Below are 23,614 nucleotides of genomic sequence, written 5' to 3' on the forward strand. Positions count from 1 at the left end.
GCTTTTAAAATTTCCACTGTCTAGGCCACAGCTGAAAACTGGAATCTCAAGGTAGGATCAGGCCTCAGGAGTTTTTAACCTTCCCAGGTGATGCCAAGATCCCACTCCTACATGTGATCAGTCATCCCCCTCAAGGGGAGAAAAGGTGCAAGGAGAATGCACCCCTTCCTCGGGACTGAATGGAATCACTCACGTAAAATGGGCGCAGCTACTGCCTAAGACATCTAATATATACTCTGTAAAAAGGGGAACAAGCCACCAGAGAGAAGAAAGCCAATAAGGCAACCGAGGGAAAATTATTTGGTAAGACAACAGTCAAATGCAGGGACGTCAATGGTGAACCAGGAACGAGGAAGCTCCAGCACTGTACCCCAGCTTAACTACCAACCCTGTGTCACTAGGAAAATATGAAATCATTCAACTTCTCCATGCTTTGATTTTCTATTCCAGAGAATAAAAAATGTGGGCCAGTGGCCTCCAAGTTCCTTTCCTCCTCTAATAATCTGTGGTTCTAATTTCTCTGACTGTGCACAAAAAAAAACTTTATTAAATGGCAAGCGAGCCAAATCAGAGACTGAAAGAAACTTAAAAGGCAAACATGTCCAATCTCCTTATTTTGCAGATAAGGACACAGGCCCAAGAAGATGTGACCACACTGTTGGTTTAAGTCAGTGTCAGGTCTTGATGTTCAAAGGAAGGTCTCCATATGCCTAGAGCTTGAGGTCAGAATGGCTACAAAAGAACAGGAAAGTGATGGGTAAAGACAGTCTTCCTCCTTTTTAACTAGGTCTCTTCTCTAGCTCCTTTATGCTATTTCCCAAAACCAAATTTGCAGACCTTTCTCTCAATCCGCAAACCTCTATCCCAAGTTACACTGGAGCTGTATTACCCCACAAGTCTATCTGGCCCAAAAGGCAGATGGGAAAAGTACCAAAGTGTAATTGAAAGATACTGTATGAAGAACACCTAGTATTACAGTCAATTCAAAAATATAAATAATTGTGTGGTTCGCCATGGTAGTCCAGGCCACCCAGGATCCTTCCTTCCCCCTCACAGGCTATTGCAAAGGGAGAAACCATTCCAAGCTGCCTACACAAAAACGATGACCACCCAGAGCCTCTCTCAGGCACCATCTGAATGACTCTGAAGGAGACAAATAGTCCCTTCGTCCCAGGTCCAAATACAAAAACTTTCCACAAACTGAAAACATCTGCTCAAACTGAACGCACAACCCAATGCAGTGTTTTCAGTTTAGTCACTTTGAGCCAGGCTAGTAGCCCTCCACATTAGGAACCCAGAGAAGGTTTAGAAGCCGAGATGCAGAGCTGCCAGCTAAAATTCTCTGCCTCGGCATCCTTCCTAACCAATGGCCAGAAGGAAATACTAGGGAGGAAATTGGTGATGGGGCCTCTCCAATGGCCTGTTGTCTAAAGCAGGATCTGGTTCTATTTCTCTGGAGGGTATAAGAGAACTGTGCAAAATTACAGATCAGTATAAGGAAGTTGCCTTAGATGAGGATCACAAAATTCTTAACTAACAAAGCCAATTCTCTGTCTCACTTAGCAACATCAACTAGAGAAGGCTTTCCATACCCTACGATGACAATTTTCTTAGAAGTCAGAAAAGGCACATCTTAGATCTTGCCAAATGCCACCTATTTACACCAAAGTTGAAAGAGAAAAAACACGTATGTTTAAAAGTACAGTAAAAAGTATGTGCTACGATTGTTTAAAAAAAAAAAATACACTTCTAGGAATAGAAGCAGATACCCTTCATTTAAAAAAAAAAAAAAAAAGGCTGTACACCAACACTCTACAATGAATACCATGCTTATTAAAGCAAACTTTAAAATGCATTTTTTTAAGATCAAGAACAAGGCAAATATATCCTTCCTATCACTATATAACCAACAGAACACAACAGGTCATGGACAAAGCGCACATGGACAGCAAAGTCAACTACGTAGTCAACACAGTGCCACAGGTAAGGTGGCGATAAGGATGGAAGAAAAGGCAGAAAACTATCATCATTTGTAGAGATAAGCATATGCATAGAAAACTAGCAAGATTATCACAGGTAATGTGAAAAAAATCACCACCATTCCCTTAACTAAGCAATAACCAATCCAAAAATCTATCACTAAAATAGCAATAAAAACTTGGTATCAAGGAAATGATATATGAATCCACAAGATCTTTATGAAGGGAAGTTCTAAACTTTATTCAAGCTCACAAAACAACCCAAACAAAAACACAGGTATTCATGTTCAAGGATGGGAAGACTTAAGATCAATTTTTAAATTTTAGTAGAATATTAAACAGAAAATGTAGAAACATTCTAAACCTTATATGAAAGATGAAAGGTCTTCAAAGACTTCATACACTTTTTTAAAATAGTAAAAGTACGTACATGGGGAGAGGTGAAAACAGTTACCCCTTTCAGATGTTAAGACTTAGAACAAAACCAAGATAAAAATTTAAAACACTCACACACACACCATGAATATTATTGGCCCAGGAAGGGAAAAGAAAACCCAGAAACAGCCCTAGAGACACACACACGCGCATATGTAAGTGTGCAGATATACAAATTATATATATATTCATAAGAAGTCCAGCCATTGTTAATATGAGAACAGTTTGCGCAATAACAGTGTAACCTAGCAGAGAAGGAGAGGGGGCTGGAATGTGCATGCAAGAACAGTGATGACTTCACTGTACTAGTAAGTGGAGGGTGGTAGACACCATTGAGTGAGGACGTGTACTGTGTGGTCATCACATTAAAAATGACTGAGCCAGCAGAGCAACGAATCTGCATCATATTTTGCGTTAAGCTTAAACATTCCTCTCTGTAAACTATTCGGATGACTCAGAAGGCCGCAGCTATGGGCGACAACTGGTGATTGGTGTCTTCATCATGACAACATGCCCACTCATGCACCATGCCTCATGTAGAGTGTTTTGGAGAAACATCAAATCACCCAGATGACTCAGCCCTCCTTCAGCCCAGATTTGGCACCCTGTGACTTCTGTCTTTTTCCAAAACTAAAATCACCTTTGAAAGAAAAGAGATTTCAGACCATCAGTGAGATTCAGGAAAAGAGGACGGGGCAGCTGATGGTGACTGGGAGAACTGTGTGAGGTCCCAAGGTACCTACTTTGAAGGGGACTCAGGCGTCATTGTCCTGTGTACAATGTTTCTTCTTTCTTGTATCTTCTTCAATTAAATGTGTCTATTTTTAATATTACATGGCTGGATACTTTCTGAACAGAACTCATATGAGACTTTGGTGTGATATAGCATCATACATGAGTGGGGAAAAGATAATTTATAAAACAACAAGCAAAAACCTATCCCACTACATGGAGAAAAATAAAACCCCTACTTCATACTATAAACCAGAGTAAAATATATAAATGTAAAAAGCTTATGTAAAACAGAAAATACAATGAAAACTTCACAAAAAACATGAGTAACTCAACAAAGTAAAAAATGCTAACGGCTAAGAATATGAGATGCTCAGACTTACTACTGATAGTAGAAATGCAAATAAGCATAATATGAGAGTGGAAAAAAATTGCGTACAACAAAGGAAACCATCCACAAAATAAAAAAGCAACCTAAGGAATGGAAAAAGAAAATAACTGATAAGGGGCTAATATCCAAAATATATAAAGAACTCAACTCAATAGCAAAAAAGCAAACAATTCAAGTAAAAAATGGTAAGATATGAATAGGTATTTTTTCCAAAGACGACATACTGACACATGAAAAGATGCTCAACATCACCACTTATCAGGGAGACGCAAGTCAAAATCACAATGATATAGCACCGCACATCTGTCAGAACGGCTATTATCAAAAAGAAAAACAATGCCGTTAAGGACACGGAGAAGAGAGAACCCTGTGTACTGTTGGCTGGGAATGTAAACTGCTAAAAACACTATGGAAAATAGTACAGAAGTTCCTCAAAAAATTCAAATTTACCAGTACAATTACCATATGACACACTAATTCCACTTCTGGGACTTCATTCGAAGAAAACAAAAACAGTAATTTGAATATGCATGCCATGCTCACTGCAGCATTATTTACAATAATCCTGAAATTACGCTAAGTGAAATAAGTCAGTGAGACAAATCCCATATGATTTCTCTCATATGTGGAATCTAAACTTAAAAAACTATATACAGAGAACAGACAGCTGGCTGAAAGAGGCTGGTGGTGGGGCAGGGGGAATGAACGGGCTGTTGTTGTTTATTTCAGTTTAAATAATTTGAATTAAAAAAATTTTTAGCCCTAGCTGGTGTGGCTCAGTAGACTGAGAGCTGGCCTGTGAACAAAAGGGTCACCGGTTTGATGCATATCAGGGCACAAGCCGGGGTTGCAGGCTAGGTCCCCAGTTGGGGGCACGAGAGAGACAACCACACACACTGATGTTTCCCCCTCTTTTTCCCTCCCTTCCTGTCTCTCTAAAAATAAATAAATAAAATCTTTAAAAAAAATTTTTGTAAAGAGAAAGGAAAAATTGGAAAGTTTTACATCAGTGTTGGCAAGACAGGAAACAAACCATGCTCAACATCATTAGCCATGAGAGAAATGCAAACCCAAACCACAATTAAATACCACTTCACACCCAGTAGGGATGGCTATAATGAAAAGGACAGATAATACGTTTAATGAGGGTGTGGAGAAATTGGAACCTTCAACTCACTACTGGAGGGACTATAAAATGGTGCAGATGATTCAGAAAACAGTGCAACAGTTCCTCAAAAGGTTAAACATAGCTGCAGTATGACCCAGTAACTCTATCCCCAGGCATATACCCAAGAGAAATTAAAAGTTGCCATATGATAGAGCAATCCTACTTCTAGGTATTCTTGACTCATTGGTCTTTAGATGAATGAATGAATGAATGAATGAAAACTACATATGAATGTTTATAGCAACATTACTCATAACTGCCAAAATATGGAAACAACCCAACTGCCCTTCCACAGGTAAATATGGTACATCCATATAACAGTATACCACTTGACAATAAAAAGGAACAAACAATTGATACACAAACAAATACATGGATGAATCCCAAATGCATTTTGCTAACTGAAAGAAGCCAGTAACAAAAGGCATATGATTCCATTTATATATAACACTCTGGGAAAAGCAAAACTATAAGGACACAAAACAGAGCAATGGTTACAAGGGGTTGAGGTGGAGAATGGGTAAGGAATTCTTTGGGACACTGGTTGTCCGTATCCTATGTGTGGGCAGTGGTCATTAGAATCTACGCATGTGTTAAAAATGCACAGAACTGTAAGAACTGGATACTCAAAAAAGTTAATTTTATTGGGTTTAAATTTTTTTACATCACTCTATGTGGCAGGGGAAAATAAATTCATACACAGTACACAAAACAATGTTTTATTAACTGAGGACATACATATCAATAAGATATATCAGAATTTATGGTCAGCCCTGACCAGTTTGGCTCAGTTGGTTGGGAGTCTCCCGCAAAGCTAGGGGTCACTGATTTGATTCCCCACCAAGGCACATGCCTAGGATGTGGGTTCAGTCTCAGTCTGGGAGCTGTATGCTCCCAGAGGTTACCCAGAGGTAACTGGTCGATGTTTCTCACACATTGACGTTTTACTCCCCCTCTTTCTGTCTCCCTTCCCCTCTCTAAAAATATATAAATAAATAATCTTTTTAAAAAAAAAAAAAACTTGTCGTACAAAAGAGGAGTGCAGTGGGGATGAAGAATGAAATAATGAAACAGATCAAAACAGAACAAGAGTCTTACACAGATCAATGATGATAGTGCCACAAATCAAAAACTATCAAACTCAACTCCCCTCATCTGATGTCCACACATGGAAAAGGGAAAGAAAACAGTAAGTAAATGATCACTTGATTTAACGAAATAAAATAGGCCAATTTATTGGCTGGGCAGTAAGCCCAAAGCTCAGAGGCTATAGTGGGAAGATTTCTACTTTAGCATTAAGAATCAAATACTATGTGTGAGGAAGGGAGGAAGGGAATGAATCAGCATCGTACTTGCTTTTTCATTCATTAACACTACTCTAATGACCAAGTCAAAAGAATATAACTTTAAAAAATTATGCCAAAGTACTTACATCTGTAACATACACAATACAATCAATCCTTTACCAGAATAAGCTCTTACATAGAGGATTTAGTTTTTCTAAAACTCATCAAGGGATTTTTTCACATTAGTTTTGCAGGGAATCCAATGAGTAAAACTACCCTAAAAATTTTAGGAACTGAAGAAAAACTTACTGTTAAGCCAGGGCCTGCATCCAGTATTAGAGAACTACTCACTTAATTGACATACTTCCTATTAATATTCATACTATTGAGTTGGCCAAAAAGTTTGTTCATTTTTTCCCCCTGTAAGATGGCTCTAGTCGTGCTTGGTTGTCTTTAACTTCATTCGAAACAACTTTGTTAGACTGAATTGTAACAGCTGTCGTATCAGCATTCATTTAAAAAAAAACATCAAAATTGGTGAATTTGGGGGTAGCCATCTTAATATTGAAGGTGGAAGAAAATAAGCAACATTTTCAGCATATTATGCTTTTTTATCTCAAGAAAGGTAAAAAAACTGAAACACACAAAAAAGATTTGTGCAGTATATGGAGAATGAGCGGTGACTGATGGAATGTGTCAAAAGTGTTTGCCAAGTTTCATGCTGGAGATTTCTCACTGGACGATGCTCCACAGTCAGATAGGCCAGTTGAAGTTGACAATGATCAACTTGAGACATTAGTTGAGAACAATCAACATTATACCATGCAGAAGATTCCTGACATACTCAAAATATCTAACTCAATAGTTTTGGTGAAAATGAAAAATGTCTTTTATTTTACAGAAAAAATGTCAACAGACTTTTTGGACAATCCAATACAACAAAAACAACTAAGACAAAGTAAACGTTTGATAAATATGCCTTTTTTTGTTTATTGGGTTTTGCCTTCAACCTGATTTTCTTGGATTAAACTGGCTTGATGTTTGAGAGTACTACAAAATTTACTGTAAAGTAAAATAATAAAAGTATAATAATGTTTTAAGACTCATGAATTCTAAGTCATTTGGCACAGGTAACTTTTATTTTAAAAAATTAAGTTATCATTTGCTAAAAATCATCTACGTTACATGTCAAGCATTTTACTTACATATAATTTCAATCTTTATTAGTAATTCTGCAAGATAAATTCATTTATCTGCATTTTACCCTTGAGGAAGTCAGCAGCCTGAAGAGTAGCCACATAATTAAGTACCTATACCAGGATCTGACTAAAACACCGGCTTTAACTCTAAGTAAATCTCAAAGTGGAGATTTTAATGGTCTGGCAATCTTTACTGGGGGGCAGGGGGAGGAACCTTAGAGATTTATGTTGTTAACAATATGAGCAGAACTTGTGAATGCTTCATTAAAAAAAAAAAAAAAAGGCTTAGAATCCTATACTACCAGTCACTGTCCTCTGTTATCATCTTGCGTCATCCTAGTATATCTTCACTGTTTAAATTTTTTTTTTAAAAATCCTTTATCTCTTTCTGCACACCTCCCAAAGTACCCCTCTCACACACACAAATACACAAGTTTCACTATGACCTTGCAGATGGTATTTGGGCATGGGGGGAGGCACGGGGGGAGACCTCCAATCGTATTATGGTTAGGACACAGAGGCTTCTGGTTAATTAAATATTTTAGCTGGTTTAATTCTCCAAAAAGTAAAAATTTAAACCATAACAAATTTAGTTCTTCTATGGTATGTGAAAATCTATCAAGACCTATCCAGGCCTCAGATTCATCAAAATAAACAAATTTTCACTTTTGTATTATTCCTTTTCCTTCTTAAATCATTGTCGTTGTTTTTAATCTTTGGGGGGGAAACATGCTACAAAGCAGCGCTGTGATTTGATCATAACTACACAGTCAAAAGTCATAATCAACTCCACTCCCCTGCTTTTAAGCAACATTCATAAATTTACAACATTAGCCTAGTGTTTTCGATATTTTCTCTAGACTACATAATTGAAACCAAAACACCATGAGATCTTATAATGCTAACCAAGTAATGAAGAAACCATTTTCGGCTAATTTCTCCTTTGACCAATCTTGCTATGTAAAAGAGTTTTAACACAAGATGAAATCCTAAACCCTCTCTCTCCCATCACTACTTTAAAAAACTAAGAATATTACCACTGACTACACTATAGGGGACTTTTTAAAGGGCAAAACAAAAAACATATAAACCTCATAAACCACAATTATTTTCAACTGTGTATCTAAGACCCATATGTCTTACATAGCAATTTAATTTGTATCTTACTTGACAGTTAGGACTATACTAGTTTAAACTTCATAAGCCTACTCAGATGATGGGAAAAAAAGCCTCTGGCTCATCCATGAGGGTATTCCTCTGAGCCAAGGAAATTCCTGAAACTCTGTTGTACAAAAATGGGCAGATAAAATCACAGGTCTGGAATTTCTGGTCAAGATGGAGGTGTAGGGCAACATGCCCCTCCCTCCATGCATAACTATAGCAAAAAAATACAACTAGACTACAAAACAAATTTCACCCAAATTCATCAGAAAATCAAGCTGTGTGGAAGTGTGACAACCAAAGATTTAAAGAAGCCACATTGATCTAGATGAGTAAGGGGGACAGAGACACAGGGAGGCATGGAGATGCAGAGTGGCACTGGCATGGAGAGGCGCAAAGACAGGAACGGGTGGTCCCATATCCATGTGTGGTGGATAAAAAGCGGGAGGGATACCTCGGAAGCAAGGGACCCCAACCCCAGTCCAGACCACCCAGCCCAGGGTTCCAGCACCAGAGAGATTAAGTCCCAATAATTTCTGGCTATAAGAACCAGTTTTTCTGGCAGAAAAAACTGGAATTTTCAAAAGACTCCTCTTAAAAGGGCATCCAATAGGCTAAGGACTCGTGCAGACCCATCCCCTCAGGAATTCAGCACCAGGGCAACAGTGGCATACAGGGAGAAAGTACAAGTGCTGGGAGCCAACTTCCTCGCCAGCAAAACTCCAGAGGACAGGCGGCATCATTGTCCCTTCTGCTAGCCCTCCACCCACAGAGAGCAAGAGAGCAGTAACAGGGGTTGCCCCACCCTCACGACTACCTAAGTCTCCATTACATACAACTTAATAAGTATGCTTTTCTACAACAGGCCACACTACTAAGAAAGGGAGTCAAAGCAGCTCTACCTAATACATAGAAACAAACACAGGGAGACTGCCAAAATGAGGAGACAAACACAGGCCAAATGAAACAGATGAAAATTCCAGAAAGAGAGCTAAACAAAATGGAGAAAAGCAATCTATCAGATGCAAAGTTCAAACCACTGGTAATTAGGATGCTCCAGGAACTCACTGGGAACTTCAACAACACAATATCAAGACCCAGGCAGAAATGAAGGATGCATTAAATGAAATAAAGAAAAATCTACAGGGAACCAACAGTGAAGGGGATGAAGCCAAGAATCAAATCAAGAGATCTGGAACAAGGAAGAAAAAAGCATTCAATCAGAACAGCAGGAAGAAAAAAGAATTCAAAAAAATCAGGAGAGGCTTAGGAACCAATGGGACAACTTTAAATGTACCAACATCCGAATGACAAGAGTGCCAAAGAAAAAGAGGAAGAGCAAGAAATTGAAAATAAATTTGAAAAAAATAATGAAAGAGAACTTTCCTAATTTGGTGAAGGAAATAGTCATACAAATCCAGGAAGCACAGAGAGTTCCACACAAGATGGACCCAAAGAGGAACACACTAAGACACACCATAATTAAAATGCCAAAGGTTAAAGATAAAGAATCTTACAAGCAGCAAGAGAAAAGCAGAGTGTTATCTACAAAGGAGTTCCCATAAGACTGTCAGCTAATTTCTCAAAGGAAACTTTACAGGCAAGAAGGGGCTGGAAGGAAGTATTCAAAGTGAAGAAAAGCAAGGACCTACAACCTAGATTACTCTATTCAGTGAAGCTATCATTTAGAATCAAAGGGTAGACAAAGTACTTCCCAGACAAGGTAAAACTAAAGAAAGTCATTATCACCAAGCCATTATTATATGAAATGCTAGAAGGAATTATGTAAGAAAAAGATCAAAATGATGAACATTAAAATGGCAGTAAATTTACAATTATCAATAATTGAACCCAAATAACAAACTAAGAAAATAAGCAGAACAGGAACAGAATTATAGATATGGAGTTCATGTGAAGGGTTATCAGTCTGAAGAAGCAAAGCGGAAAATGAGGGGAAAGTTGCAGGGATTATGAAGCACAAATTGGTAGGTAAAAATAGACAGGGGGATATTAAGAACAGTATATATATGTAATGGAGAAGCCAAAGAACTTATATGCATGACCCATGGACATGAACTAAGGGGGGGGAAGAGGGTATCAGATGGACGCAAAGGAGAAAAAATTGGGACAACTGTAATAGCATAATCAATAAAATGTATGTTTAAAAAAAGATGTATAATTATCCCTATAGTCCTAAATCTGGAAACAATGCAAGAATGCCTACTCTCATAGCTTATATTCAACACTGTATCAGACGGAGGTCCTACCCAGTGGTATAAGGCAAACAAAAGAAATGAAAGACATAAAGAGAAGAAATGAAGGCTTTAAATATTCTCTACTTACAAATAACATGATTCTTTACATAGAAAACCTTAACTAATTTGCAAAGCAACTAGAACTATTTAGTGAATGTAGCAATATCACAGGATCCAAGGTCAAAATACAAAAATCAGTTTTTCGTTACTAGCAGCAAAGAATGGAAAATGAAACTTTTAGGATCCCACTTATAATGTCAAAAGCATAAAATATGTAAAAATAAATTTGACAAGAAACATCCAAGACATTTAACTGCAAACTATGAAATACTGGTGAGAGAAATTGAAGAATACCTAAATAAATGAAATTCATGGATATAACAAGTTCCAAGGTAATGGATTGAATAACTCAATACTAAGACCTGAAATCCTCCAATTAATCTACAAATTCAACACAATCCCCATCATAAACCCACTAGGTTTGTTAAAGTTTGGGTTTTTTTTTAATAAATTGATAAACTATCATGTAATTGAAATCTACTAAGAGAGTAGAACTCAAATGCTCTCACCAAAAAGGAAAGAAAAAATTTATGAGCAACTTCTAAAATGTATATTTAAAGGCAAAGGACCTAGAATATCCAAAGCAATGTTGAGAAACAACAAAGTTGCAGGACTTAATACTTCCTGATTTCATGGACTAATACATACAAAAGTACATATTCAAGACAATGTTGCATAAGAACATGGGACAAAACAGAGTCCAGAAACAGACTCAAACACATAAGATCATTTTGTTCTTTTATGGAGATATAATTTACATACAGTAAAATTTAGCCTATTTAATGTACAGTTATATGAATTTGAGGGCATCTTCCATACTACTGTGAAATCGGGTTTGTCTCTCCCTTTGCCAGTACCACATTGCTTTTATTATTCTTACTTTATAATAAATCTCTTTATCTGGTTTAAACACCACCCCCCCACACACACGTACATTGGGATTCTTTTCCTGACCAACTTATCATAGTTAATATTGTTTAACAAGAGCAATTCACTGTTTTTAGTCAAATGAGACACAATCATCTTTAACATGGTTTAGGAAACTAAGACAAGTTGCCCTGGCCAGTGTGGCTCAGTTGGTTGGAGCACTGTCCTGTACACCAAAAGGTAGCAGTAGCAGGTTCAATTCCCAGTCAGGGCACATACCTAGGTTGTAGGTTAAGTCTCCGGTCAGGGCACGTATGAGTGGCAGCTGACTTATGTGTTTGTCTGTTTCTCTGTTTCCTTCTTCCTTTCTCTCTGTCTGTGTGTGTGTGTGTCTCTCTCTCATTCTTTCCCCCATCTCCTCCCCCCTCCCCTCCCCCTTTTAAAATCAGTAAGCATGTCCTTGGATGAAGGTTAAAAAAATAAATAAAATTAGGGCAAGTTTTCACAATTGTGATACTATTTCCTGGCATTCCTGAGGCAGTTATATTTTCTAAAGAATAATCTGACTAGTAAAATATACAAGACACTGCAGACAAAATTATCAAAACTTTTCATCCTACCTGCAGACAGACAATGGAGAAAATCATTCCATGAGTTATTTCACTTCCTTTACATAGTAAGTAGCTTTGGAAAGGAATGGCCAGCTGAGTACTAAGCCCACTTCCTCTTCCATGAAGCACACAATTAGATGACATTTTCCAGCCCTGCCTGAGTTAGGTGTGGTTGTGTGGTTGAGTTCTGACCAGCAATGTGGGCAGAAAGAAATAATGGGCTCTATGTCTAGGCCTGCACACATGAAAACTTCCCACAGGAGCCTCCATTTTTTTGCAGCCCATGATGACTTAACGGCAGACAAGTACAGCCATATGTGGAAAATGGAGGGAAGAGGGCAAGAAGGTAAAAGAAACTTGGGTTCCTCAATCACTGGAAGAAAACTGCCCACAAATCAAGGCTACCAGTGAACAAGAATAAATGTCTACCATATTTGAGCCATTATAAATCTAAGGAGTTATTCTAGCAGCTTGACATTATGTTGACTAAATCAATCACTGGGCTACCTCTAGATTGAGGTTAGGTTGACTTGAAATGCATGTTCTAGGATTAGTGACTCAGGCAATCACAGGCATATGAGATGGAATCTCTAAACATATGCAGTCAAGGTAAGACCATGTTTGGCCACAATAAAGCAATATATTCCACCATGAAGTAAAAATTCTGCTGAGTAGTTAAGGTTAAAGAAGATACTTCTGAACCACTAATCCTTAATTACCATAATTAAATATTAGCTGGTATCAGTCACCAAAAGTTTATGAGGATCTTCCATACTTCCATTGCCCTTTGGTATCATACTTCATATTAAAGCACATTAGCATACCACATGGAACCCAACTTGGAATTTACTTAAAAACTACTGTTAAAGTCATTTCACAAAGAATATTAAGTGATACAGCAGACAGAGTTCAAATTAGGTTTCTTTAGGTGTTTTTTTTTTTTCTTTTCAATAGAAAGTTAATATCAAGAAGACCTTTTTGCTTTCCCAAATGGAAGTTGCATGGGTTCTCCTCTTGGATCATGAGAATGATAAAATGTGCAGTGCTTCCCTTTTTGCCCTGTCAAGACCCAAAGTGGATGCACTCCCAAAGCAACATTGATTGTTATTGCTGGTATACTTCCTCCATCTTGCTTTGACCTCAGTTGGCTAAGTCTTTTATTGCAATGTAATTTCAGAGATGAGGTATGAATAAATTCAATAAATTAAGGAAGGAAATTAACACTCATTAAGTAGTTACTACATACCAGATACTTTCATGCAATTCCATTTCATCTTTGCAACAATGAGGTATTACTTTATTTTCCATTTTACAAAAGAGTAAGCAGACAAGTTACTTAAAATTTAAAAACAAAAAAACAAACAAACAAAAAAACCTGGTCAAGGCCACACACCCAGACAATCAAGATTCGAGTCCTGGACATTTGACTTCTAAACTTACCCTTCCCATTTCAAAATGCTGCATTTAATCTATTACATATTGCCAGGCTTTACACAATGAAAAAGATAGGATTACCACTGAATTTTGATTTCCTTTACATATTCACTTTAGTGAGTCAATGGTTCTAAGTATGTCCATCCTTCCACTTTTACCTTATTATCACATTTTCACAAAATGAAAGCGTGCACTGCCCCTTTGACAACAGAGTAAGTTGCAATTGGCAACATGGAGAATTTAGAGGATAAACCCAGGAGAGGAGGAGACCTAGTCTTTCTTATATTACCTGGACTTATTGCTGCCTCCCTCAGGAAATACTTGTTTTTACCTGTGAAGTTTTAATTTTCACCAGAATTACTTCAGAATGTTTTTTACTAGTTCTTAAGCTTTCCAAAACCCACCCTGGCTGGTGTGGCTCAGTGGACTGAGTGCCAGCCTGCAAACCAAAGTGTCCCTGGTTCAATTCCCAGTCAGGGCACATGCCTGGGTTGTAGGACAGATTCCCCAGTAGGGGGCACTCAACAGGCAATCACACACTGATGTTTCTCTCCCTTTCTCCCTCCCTTCCCCTCTCTCTAAAAATAAAATAAAGTTGTTGGGGGGGGGGGGGGGGGAGAGAAGATCTCCAAAACCCCACTTTGAAAGACACATTTCTTAGTGCAGCAAAACAGGTACATGTCAAGGAACTTGAAACACAGAGATAGTCTCCAACTTTCTTAGTGGTGTGACATGATTTTTACCCTACAACATCTAAAATGGTTCCATGCAGGACTGAAAAACCAGTTTTAATACTGTCCTTTTCCACTTAACTGGGTGAAGATCAAGGACAATGGGAAGTGTCATTCTATAACTACTATTTTAGTAATTATTTACTTCCCTATAATTCTTAGGAGTCAAATGTAGATACACTGCTCACTAATGAACATTATCAATTCCCAGCACCAGTTTTTTTAAAACAGCATTATATCAAACCACATTAAATATCAAAAGACTATTCCTTAGGTTGTCATGAGTAAACCATGTTAAAATTAGGTATTTAATGTTTATCATTAAAATAACTTAATAATAAATGCATTTTTTGATGACAAAGTCCCACTTAGGAATACTTTGTTAGAAACAAAATTCAATATCAAACACTTTTACCAAAAATATATTTCTATGTTGACATTTAAGATGATTAAACTATCAAAGTCCATTTCTTTTCACTGCAAAGGTCGAAACATTTATCCTTCCTTTGAAAACCTGCTGTGTTATTTATTGAAGTCCTTCACATAGACCATTTGCATCTCAGTCAAGTGCTGCATCATGGAAAATGACGTTTTTATTTTTAAGCCTTACCTTCAGATAAGATCCATAATATTTGGTTACATATGGACTGTCACACTGACTCAGCACTGTGATTTCTTGTTGAATGTCCTCTATCTCATCTTCAGCTTCTTCCAGATCAATGATTTTTATGGCAACCACTTTCTGAGTCCGATTGTCAATGCCTTTGAACACCTCACCAAAAGAGCCCTTTCCAATTTTCTCCAGTTTTGTAAAAAGCTCTTCTGGATCTGCTTTTAGGTTCTGTAGGAGAGAAAGCAAAGATCTGTCAGGTGCCTCATCCCTCACTGGTCACCACTTTGGTCTGGCTCCAGCTGTGGCTACCAATCGTGCAGTATTCTGCATCCCACATCCCATCCTCCCCTTGAAAATCCTCCCATAGTAACTCTCCAGTCCCTTGGTGTCTACAACCCTGTTCTCCAATCATCTTCTTTCAGTCCAGCTAGTTCCAGAAGAATCTTCACACTCAGACTCTACCTGCGTCAGCCCAGAATCACAGGCAGTCCCCTGCAAGGTTCCCGACAACTTCGCCTCCTATTCTTTCTCTAACTCATCCCCAGGTTGTCATCCAGTTTCATGGTTTGGCGCCATGTTCCCAAACCTAGCTGGTCAGAAACATCTGGGACACTTAGAGATCTCAAACATTTACAGACATGGGGGATGAACATGCATAATCCATATTTTTAAAAGACCTCAATTGATTCTGATGAATAGCCACCTTTGAGGAAAACAGGCTTTGAATCATGGTGGACATGAGGACTTTCAAATTGCTAGCTCCAGTCTTGCCTTTTGTGTTTTAGTTCTTAGAATCAATTACTTGCCAGATATTTCTACCAGGATATTGCAAGCTCAACATGTACAAACTAAATTCATTATTTCCCCTGCTGAATTGAACGATCTCCCACAGCACACGTGTAACACCTTTGCTAAACTATAAGTTGAGGGGGTTCAAGACCATCTATCTCTTACTCACCTCTACACCAATGTGTCTGGGCAAAATAGCTGATAGTCAATAAATGTCCCATGAGCAGTAAGAAAACCCCAGCCTTACAGTGACACAAACAGGATCCAGGCCAGGCACAGTAAAGATCCCAATTCAGAGCGAGCTGCAGAGAATGGTAGTAAGGGTGAGGAAGAGGTGCTGAGAGCCTTAATACTCAGGAGAAGTGATTCTCCAGTCTCAGCATCAGAATCACCTGGAGAGATTGTTGGTTACAGCACAGGCTGCCTGGCTCCACTCCAGAGTTCCTCATTCAGTATATTTGGCGTGGGGCTCAAGAAGCAAGGAGTGCCCAGGTAACATAGCTGCTGGTGGCCAGGTGACCACACTCTGAGATCCAAGACACTAGCCACACACAGGCCCACTATACACATGGAAAGAGATGCCTAGCTTCCTAGCTGTCCCTGCTGAGCCCAGGCTAGCAACTCTCTAGCTAACCACAGGCACATGAGTGAGCCCACGTGAGAGGTGCAGAAAAACCCTGGGTCAAACTGAGAAATCATGAGAAACACTAAATGATTATTGTTTTAGGTTATGAAGTTCTGGAGTAACTTATTACACAATACATAACAGAGTCAATGGAGATCACTGCAGTAGGAAAGTATTTAAAGGGTACTAATACTGGACAGGTTTCGTTTTAAAAACTGCTTGTTTTCACTACTGCTTCACTATCTTCCTCAGTGTCCCTTTCCCAGAGTCTGCACCTCTAGAGCTAGTGGCAGCTGCTTGGTCTCGCATCTGCTCAAGTATAGTATGTCATTCCACACTCTCTGTCACTGTTAGCATTTGTTAACTGAGCTAAAAATTGTTCCTGGCAAGAATGGAGACCTCTGCTAAGATAGTGACAGCAGCGCACTAAACATATAAGCAGGATTCCTTGCTTTGGTGATTCTTGCTCATTACATGCAGTATAGCTAATGGCCATAAGAAAAATCAATGCCAACAATGACCTATTTTGAAAAGGGTCTTCTGTGCTGCCAGAATCTGCTCTCTGAGGAAAGGAGATTTCTTTTGTAGAAAATGTGTCATTCTGCCAACCATTTTGAGGATCTTTTCAGAGAGGTTTCTGTTGAACTAAGCACAGATCATCATCCCAGATAAGGAAGGCCTACTAACCTCTCACTCCACCCATCCTAGCCCACCTGATCCCAAGTGCCTGAAAGGCAACAGGGCCTGACTGACGAAGTCACAGTGGCTCAGCATTCTCTGAATCTGAAGCAGGGGAAGATCAGGACCATCTCCCTACATGCCCCTTTCTTAGAGTAATGAGGCTAAGAAGCTGGGGGAAACGAGGCTGGGTGCTGCCTGCACATAACATCCCAGTCCTCAAGACCCAGATTCCTCAATCAAAAATACCAATGCCCAGTGCAACTTCCCATTTCCACAGCTGAGCTAGATCATCTTTCGAAGGCAGGGATTTTCAACCTTTTTCATCTCATGGCAAACATAAACTACTGGGTTGGCCAAAAAGTCCATTTACTCTTTTCCGTAAAATAAAAGACATTTTCATTTTCACAAATACCTTCATTGATTTAGATGTTTTGAGTATGTGGGCTATCTCCCACATGGTATAATGTTGATTATTCTCAATTAATGTCTCAACTTGATCGCTATCAACTTCAACTGGCCTACCCAGCCGTGGAGTATTGGCCAGTGAGAAATCTCCAGCAAAAAACTTGGCAAACCACTTCTGATACATTCGATCAGTCACAGCACCTTCTCCACACGTTTCCATGTGTGTTTCAGTTGCTTTTTTATCTTTCTTTAAAAAAAAAATAAGGCATAATATGCCAAAAATGTTGCTTATTTTCTTCTATCTTCAATATTAAGAAAACTGCACAAAAGTTCACCAATTTTGATTTTTTTTTAATGCATGCTGATATGATAGCTGTCACAATGCAATCTAAAAAAGTTGTTTCGAATGAAGTTGAAGACAACTAAGCACTTTTAGAGTCATCTTACCAAAAAACAGAACGAACTTTTTGGCCAACCCAATAATTACCAAAATTCTGCAGCACACCAAAAAATATATTTTTTGCCAATCTGACCAAAAACAGTATAATTTTGATTCGTTCGCACTGGATGGCTATTGTTGTGTCAGCTGTTGTCATATTTTTGACAATTTAAGGGAAAAGAGGTCAGTGCCCCTTTACTAGTCAGCTACTGAATGCTTTAAAAAGACTTGCGGCACACCAGTTGAAAATCGCTGCCCTAAGGCAAAGACGACAGACTTCTCATGATGGAGGTATGAATTTCATTTATATGCTTCCTTGAGTGGCGACCCCATAAGCTACTCAACATCCATACATCTTTGTTTCCTCCTCTGAGGGAAGGGTTGAGGGGATAGAGAAATAAGAATAGAAATAAGAGTATCTCTCTAGATTGGCAAATGCAACTAGAGTTCGGAATCTAGCACCTACCCATCACAGCATCTGACATACCTAGTGCAATGTCAGCAATTGAAGACTTCTTCCCTAATCACAACTCTCAAGTTCCCTCAAAATGTAAGAGCCCAACTTTTAATCTAGAGGAGCCTTGTGGTTAATGGAAAACCCTAGGGAAATGTCACTTAGTTTCCCTACTTCTGGTGGCTTCATTTTCTTGCCTTTTTCATTACTCATCATGACAACACTGGGCCATCTATCTCTTTAAACTTTAGTCAGCTAAATTCTGGGCCTTCCTACATACTCACACCTTGTCTTGTTTGTTTTTAATTGCAGGATTTAGGAATATCAGGGCATTTGTTAAACTTAATTGTAGTAAGGTCAGGATCCTTAAAAGACACCTAAATAAGTAGAAGACAAATTCTCCCAGAGCAACAGGCCCCAGGCCCAAGTCTGGCCTCTAAAAATGCTCCTAAGCCCCTTCCTCCAAGAAAATCTTCACTGGGCTTGGAGACTGTGGGAAGAACAAAAAAGGAGGGAAAGTACCCCAAGTGAATCTGAAATCAATGGTTCCACAGAAGTTCCTCACTGAAATGATAGGGAAGTTTGGGGGCAACCAACTACCCCGAAACCTGGCATCCCTAGAAACCCCAGCTACAAGTAAAGAACAAACAATCTGCTCCACGCAAGTAGTAGTCACACTGCCACACAGCACAAGAAGGCAGGCCACCTAAAACTTCAGGATTCTTTTGAAGAGAAAATACACAGTATAAAGTCCCCAATCTAAGGCTTAGAGAAATTTCAAAGCTGTGCCCTTCTGAACTCAGGCTCCTATAATAATTCACTGTATTTTATAATTCCTTGAGAAAATTAATTAAAATAGTTTTATGATGACTCACATATTTTTTTATTTTTAAACCTAAATAGCTATTACTGTTTTCTTTTGATCATTTCTGGCAATGAAAAATGCATTTGGCATTACTAATCAACTTTAAGAGTTTCTTAGTTACAGATGTACCACTTGCATAGTCAAACCATTCTACACCACACTGGCTGAAGTCAAGTTTCTCACTTTGTTTTTTTTATGAAAAGAGAAAGGAACTAAATTTGATGTATTCTAATTCCTGCTACTTCACTTCACATCACTATCCCTGCAGCAATGGACAAGAGAACATTGTAGTTTGGGGGGGGTCTAGACCAGGAAGGTAAGTTGTGGGAGGTGAGCCCCCTCCCCTCTTCTGAACTTAGCCAGCATTCCTAATAAATCACAGGATTATCCTCCTTGAGCTGGACTTAGCCTGGGCCTCAGAATCTCCCTCACCCCACCACCCTAGGCAGCCACCAACAAGTCAGCCAACTGGGCACACAGGTGGAATGTATATTGCTAGCCTGATGTAGCCCTGTTACCAGCATGTCTCTGCATGGCTGTTCACCACTATCATATACTTCCATATCTACACAACCCTCCCAACCAGGCTCTCCCCATGTTTTTCACTGCTAATAGTATTACCTCCCATTTCCAAAGCTGCAACTCCCCCCTCCCCATATCCCAATTCCTTGCTTACACCAACATCCAAACTGTACCTTTATTTTTCCAAAATGTCTGTCAATGGGGGTCCCCCTGCCAAACCACTGCCTGACTCCACACCCTCCCTTCCCTCACCCACAACAGCTAAGCATACATCCGACTTCAAGACTTTCCTACTCCCTACTGGCAGAGTTTAGCTTCCTCAAAGCTCACGGGTTTCCTTCACTGCTTAAAACCACCAGGAACACACTGCCTCAGACTGAAGTCACCAACACTTGTGAATCTAAACCATATAGGTCCTTTCTAGTCCTGCTTTCTGCCATTACCCCTACTTACCCTCCCATCACCCAACTTCTTAACACAGTGTACAAGCATCAAGGGTTGCATACTGTATGATTCCATTTGTAGAAAATTCTCTAAGTGACAGAATTACACTGATAGAGAACAGATGTGTGGTTGCTGGGAGTGGGGTAAGGGAAGAAAGAGGATGATGGATTGCAGGTAACACAGGAAGATTCTTTATGGTAATGGAACCACCGAACTATAAGCCAAAAAAGGTGTTGGGGGCGGAGGGCAATGCCTGCCACAACTGGTGACATCTAAATTAAGGTTTGCACATGTGTTAAGAGCACTGGACCAACATCGATTTCCTCATTTTTACCTACAAGGTGTCCAACATTTTGGCTTCTCTGGGCCACAATGGAATAAGAGCTATCTTGGGCCACACATTAAATACACAAACACTTAACAAAAACTGATTAGCAATAAAAAATTTTAAGTAAACTTATGATTTTGTGTTGGGCCACATTCACAGCCATCCTGGGACGCATGCAGCCTGTGGGCCATGGGCTGGACATCCCTGGTTATCACTGGGGGAAGCTAGGTAAGGGCACACAGGGACTACCCATTATTGTTGCAGCATCTTATGAGTCTGAAACTATTTAAAAATAAAGTTATTAAAATTCCAAAAATGTTTTTATTAAAACCCAATCTCAAATTTTCCTCTTCCTCAAAGAGGCCACTCTTATTTCATCATTATAGGTGGAAAATTCCCATTTGCTGTTTAAAACGTAATCAAACCTGACAACTCCCTTGAGTAAAGAGAGCTGCAGTCTCCTTTTCTCCAGAGCACATTTTTATGCCTCAGATTGAAAAATGTATTAACATTATAAGTTGTTTCCCCTCAAAATTATGATGTTCTACTGAAAACCGTATCTTATAATCTTGCTAACTGTGCCTCCAGACAACACACAAACTTCCTTAGAAAGCAGTCTCAGACATACCAAAATAATAGAAAACAAAAACCCAGCTCAAATTCAGAGCATTACATGGACACAGGAAAACACAGCCATAGCCAAAAAAAACTGTGCAACCAAATGTGCACAAACATGTTTTGTTCTGATTTTGCAAAATACTTCATTTGGAATAGTGGCTATACAAAACCTGGAGAAATAAGATACTAGATACATCCCTAAAATAAGCTATCGGACAGAGTTATATAATACTGTCCTTCTGACCACTTAAATTATTTGCCCAAAACTATGGTTTCTAGGGGGCCAGAGGCTTAATATCTAAGTACAATTTCATACCTCAGTTCTACCAAATTACTAGCAAGTTACTGAGCCACCCAGCCCGTTCCCACATCTCGAAAATAGGATAACACTACTTACTTCTGAGGGTGTTGAAAGAATAAAATAGGGAACACAAGGAAAGTTCCTTGGATAGTATCTGCTGATCAACAGGTATTAACAAATAGAAAGTGCTTTTGTTGTAGTAGTTATTTTTGGTGTAGTTATAATTGAGCCATTCTTTCTGACAGTACTTGTTCAAGACTCAGTAGTTCCTTTGAAGCATTTCACTTAACTAGAGCTGAAAGCAAAGCCTAGATCAACTAACTCACAAAACCAGTGCACTTTTCCTAAAATCAACTAAAATAATGAGGACTCCTTCTTCACAAGAATCAAGGGGAATTCTAGGAGGCCTGAGTGAGCGTCCTAAGAAAGAGACAAGGAAACATCTACAACACTCCTAAATTGCAGGGGCTGACCCTCCGGAGGCCTGTGTGACAGAACCCTCACATGATACAGGTCAATGAACCATCCACCAGGGAGGCCAGAGGGCCCTGTAGCCTGGATGACGTTTTAGCATGTGGCTTCTGGAGAGAACACTTAACCACTGATGCAATGACCCCAACTCGATTATAAGATTCTTCGGCCTAAGAAATGATGCTAGGAACTATAAACAAAAGATCATGAATGGCTATGAGCACTTTCCTATAATGTGATTACTAAATCCCTTAAAATCAAAACAGAAAGAAGGCTCTACTCTACAGGTAGTGTCAAGAGAAGGAACTCAAGTTAAATGAGCAGAAGAGACTTCAAATGGAAAATGATAGCAGGCCCATGTCCAGGGAGGCTTACAGCAAAGAAGGCAAGATGCAAAATGCACTGGCCCGAGGGACAAGACTCGCCCAGCCAGCCTGACAAGAGGTCCATTTGGTTCCCAAATAGAAGCACTTACTTTTAGACAGTTTGTGAAAGAAATAACCTCACTAATGATTTCTGAGCATAAATTTAAACCTAAGAGACTGTCTTGCAAAACAATCTGCAGAGGATTCAAATACATAAGGCAGCTACATTTTGACAGCCATAAAAGAGCTGGAGTCCCAGAACGCCTGGCCTTCCTTATGTCACAAACCAGGTGAAAGCTACAGTCAGAGACTGCGAAACTCTTTGGTCTTGGATGCGGCCCAGGAAAAATAAAGCTGTAACAAAAATCACTGCCATTTCTGAGTACCTACTCTGAAGGAGGTATTATTATATCCTATTTACAGGAGCTTTACAATTTGTCCAAGAACAGAGTGCACTGACAGGCCCTGAACTAGAATCCCACGGCCATCTGATTCCAAAGTTTGAACAGGTCTATCACTGCCTCTCCAGCTCATACAGCAAAATACAAGAGAAGGAGCACAAAATTAACAATCAAAAGACCTGGACTGTCCTCCTGCCATAACAACTTTGCTGCATAACCCTGAGCAAGCTCTTCTCAGAAAAAGAGAAAAATGATGCCTGAAGTAATCATATACCTAACAGGTTTGTCAGGATCAAAGGTAAGAGGAAAAAAGTGAGGCCATTTCAAAACCTTTTGCGGATATAGGCAGCTGATTGTTACTTTTTTTTTTTTGCTAGAGCTGGCGTGGAATTTCAGCAATCACATTTCAGTGAGGTCATCTTTAAAACAACACTCGATTTTGGAGACATTGTTAAAAACCATTAAAACATTGGCCAAAACACTTACTTGAGAACACATTATGTATAACAAACACAATGCAACAGTGCCAAAGAGATTAAAAACTATTGTTTTTAAGTATGGTTGAATTTTATATTCCTATTTTCATACAATTTAGTCTTATTTAGTCTTTGTCTAATCAAGCCCATTGACCTCTCAAGTTTCTCCCCTACCTACAACTTGAAAGCTCACTATCAGGATCTTTCCCATGCTTCCCCCATCTGAAAATCAAGCTGCCCTTTTAATAAAAACATACAGGAACATACGCATCCAAGGCCAATGTAAAGCTTATGAATCCCCCCAAAAAACCCAGGACCCTAAAAAAAGCTATCCTGAGACACATTTTAACATGAACATAAGAGGGAAAACCTGTTGGGAGCATCTTATTTTAACTTGATTAAAAAAAGTCTCAGGTCAGGACTTTTATTTTTACACCGAATGCAGACTCAGAACACAAGGGCTCCTCTTGAAGAACAACAACAAATTTGTAATATAGTTTCCTCTACA

At 39.0% G+C, this 23,614-nt stretch overlaps 1 protein-coding gene across 2 annotated transcripts in view; it reads right to left on the reverse strand.

The window, feature by feature from the left end:
- Window positions 1-23,614, reverse strand: part of STK24 (serine/threonine kinase 24) — a 121,017-nt gene that overhangs the window by 59,937 nt on the left and 37,466 nt on the right. Inside the window, exon 2 of one of the 2 annotated variants that reach the window (XM_054574325.1) lies at window positions 14,920-15,150. In XM_054574325.1, the coding sequence (XP_054430300.1) occupies window positions 14,920-15,150 (231 nt within the window). Of the gene's footprint in view, window positions 1-14,919; window positions 15,151-23,614 lie in introns of those variants that run through there. The other variant, XM_054574326.1, reaches the window with a different exon arrangement.

This window comes from Pteronotus mesoamericanus, unplaced genomic scaffold (assembly GCF_021234165.1).
Source record: "Pteronotus mesoamericanus isolate MK-2021 breed Mesoamerican mustached bat unplaced genomic scaffold, CSHL_Meso_final contig_26, whole genome shotgun sequence".
NCBI classification, from domain to species: domain Eukaryota; kingdom Metazoa; phylum Chordata; class Mammalia; order Chiroptera; family Mormoopidae; genus Pteronotus; species Pteronotus mesoamericanus.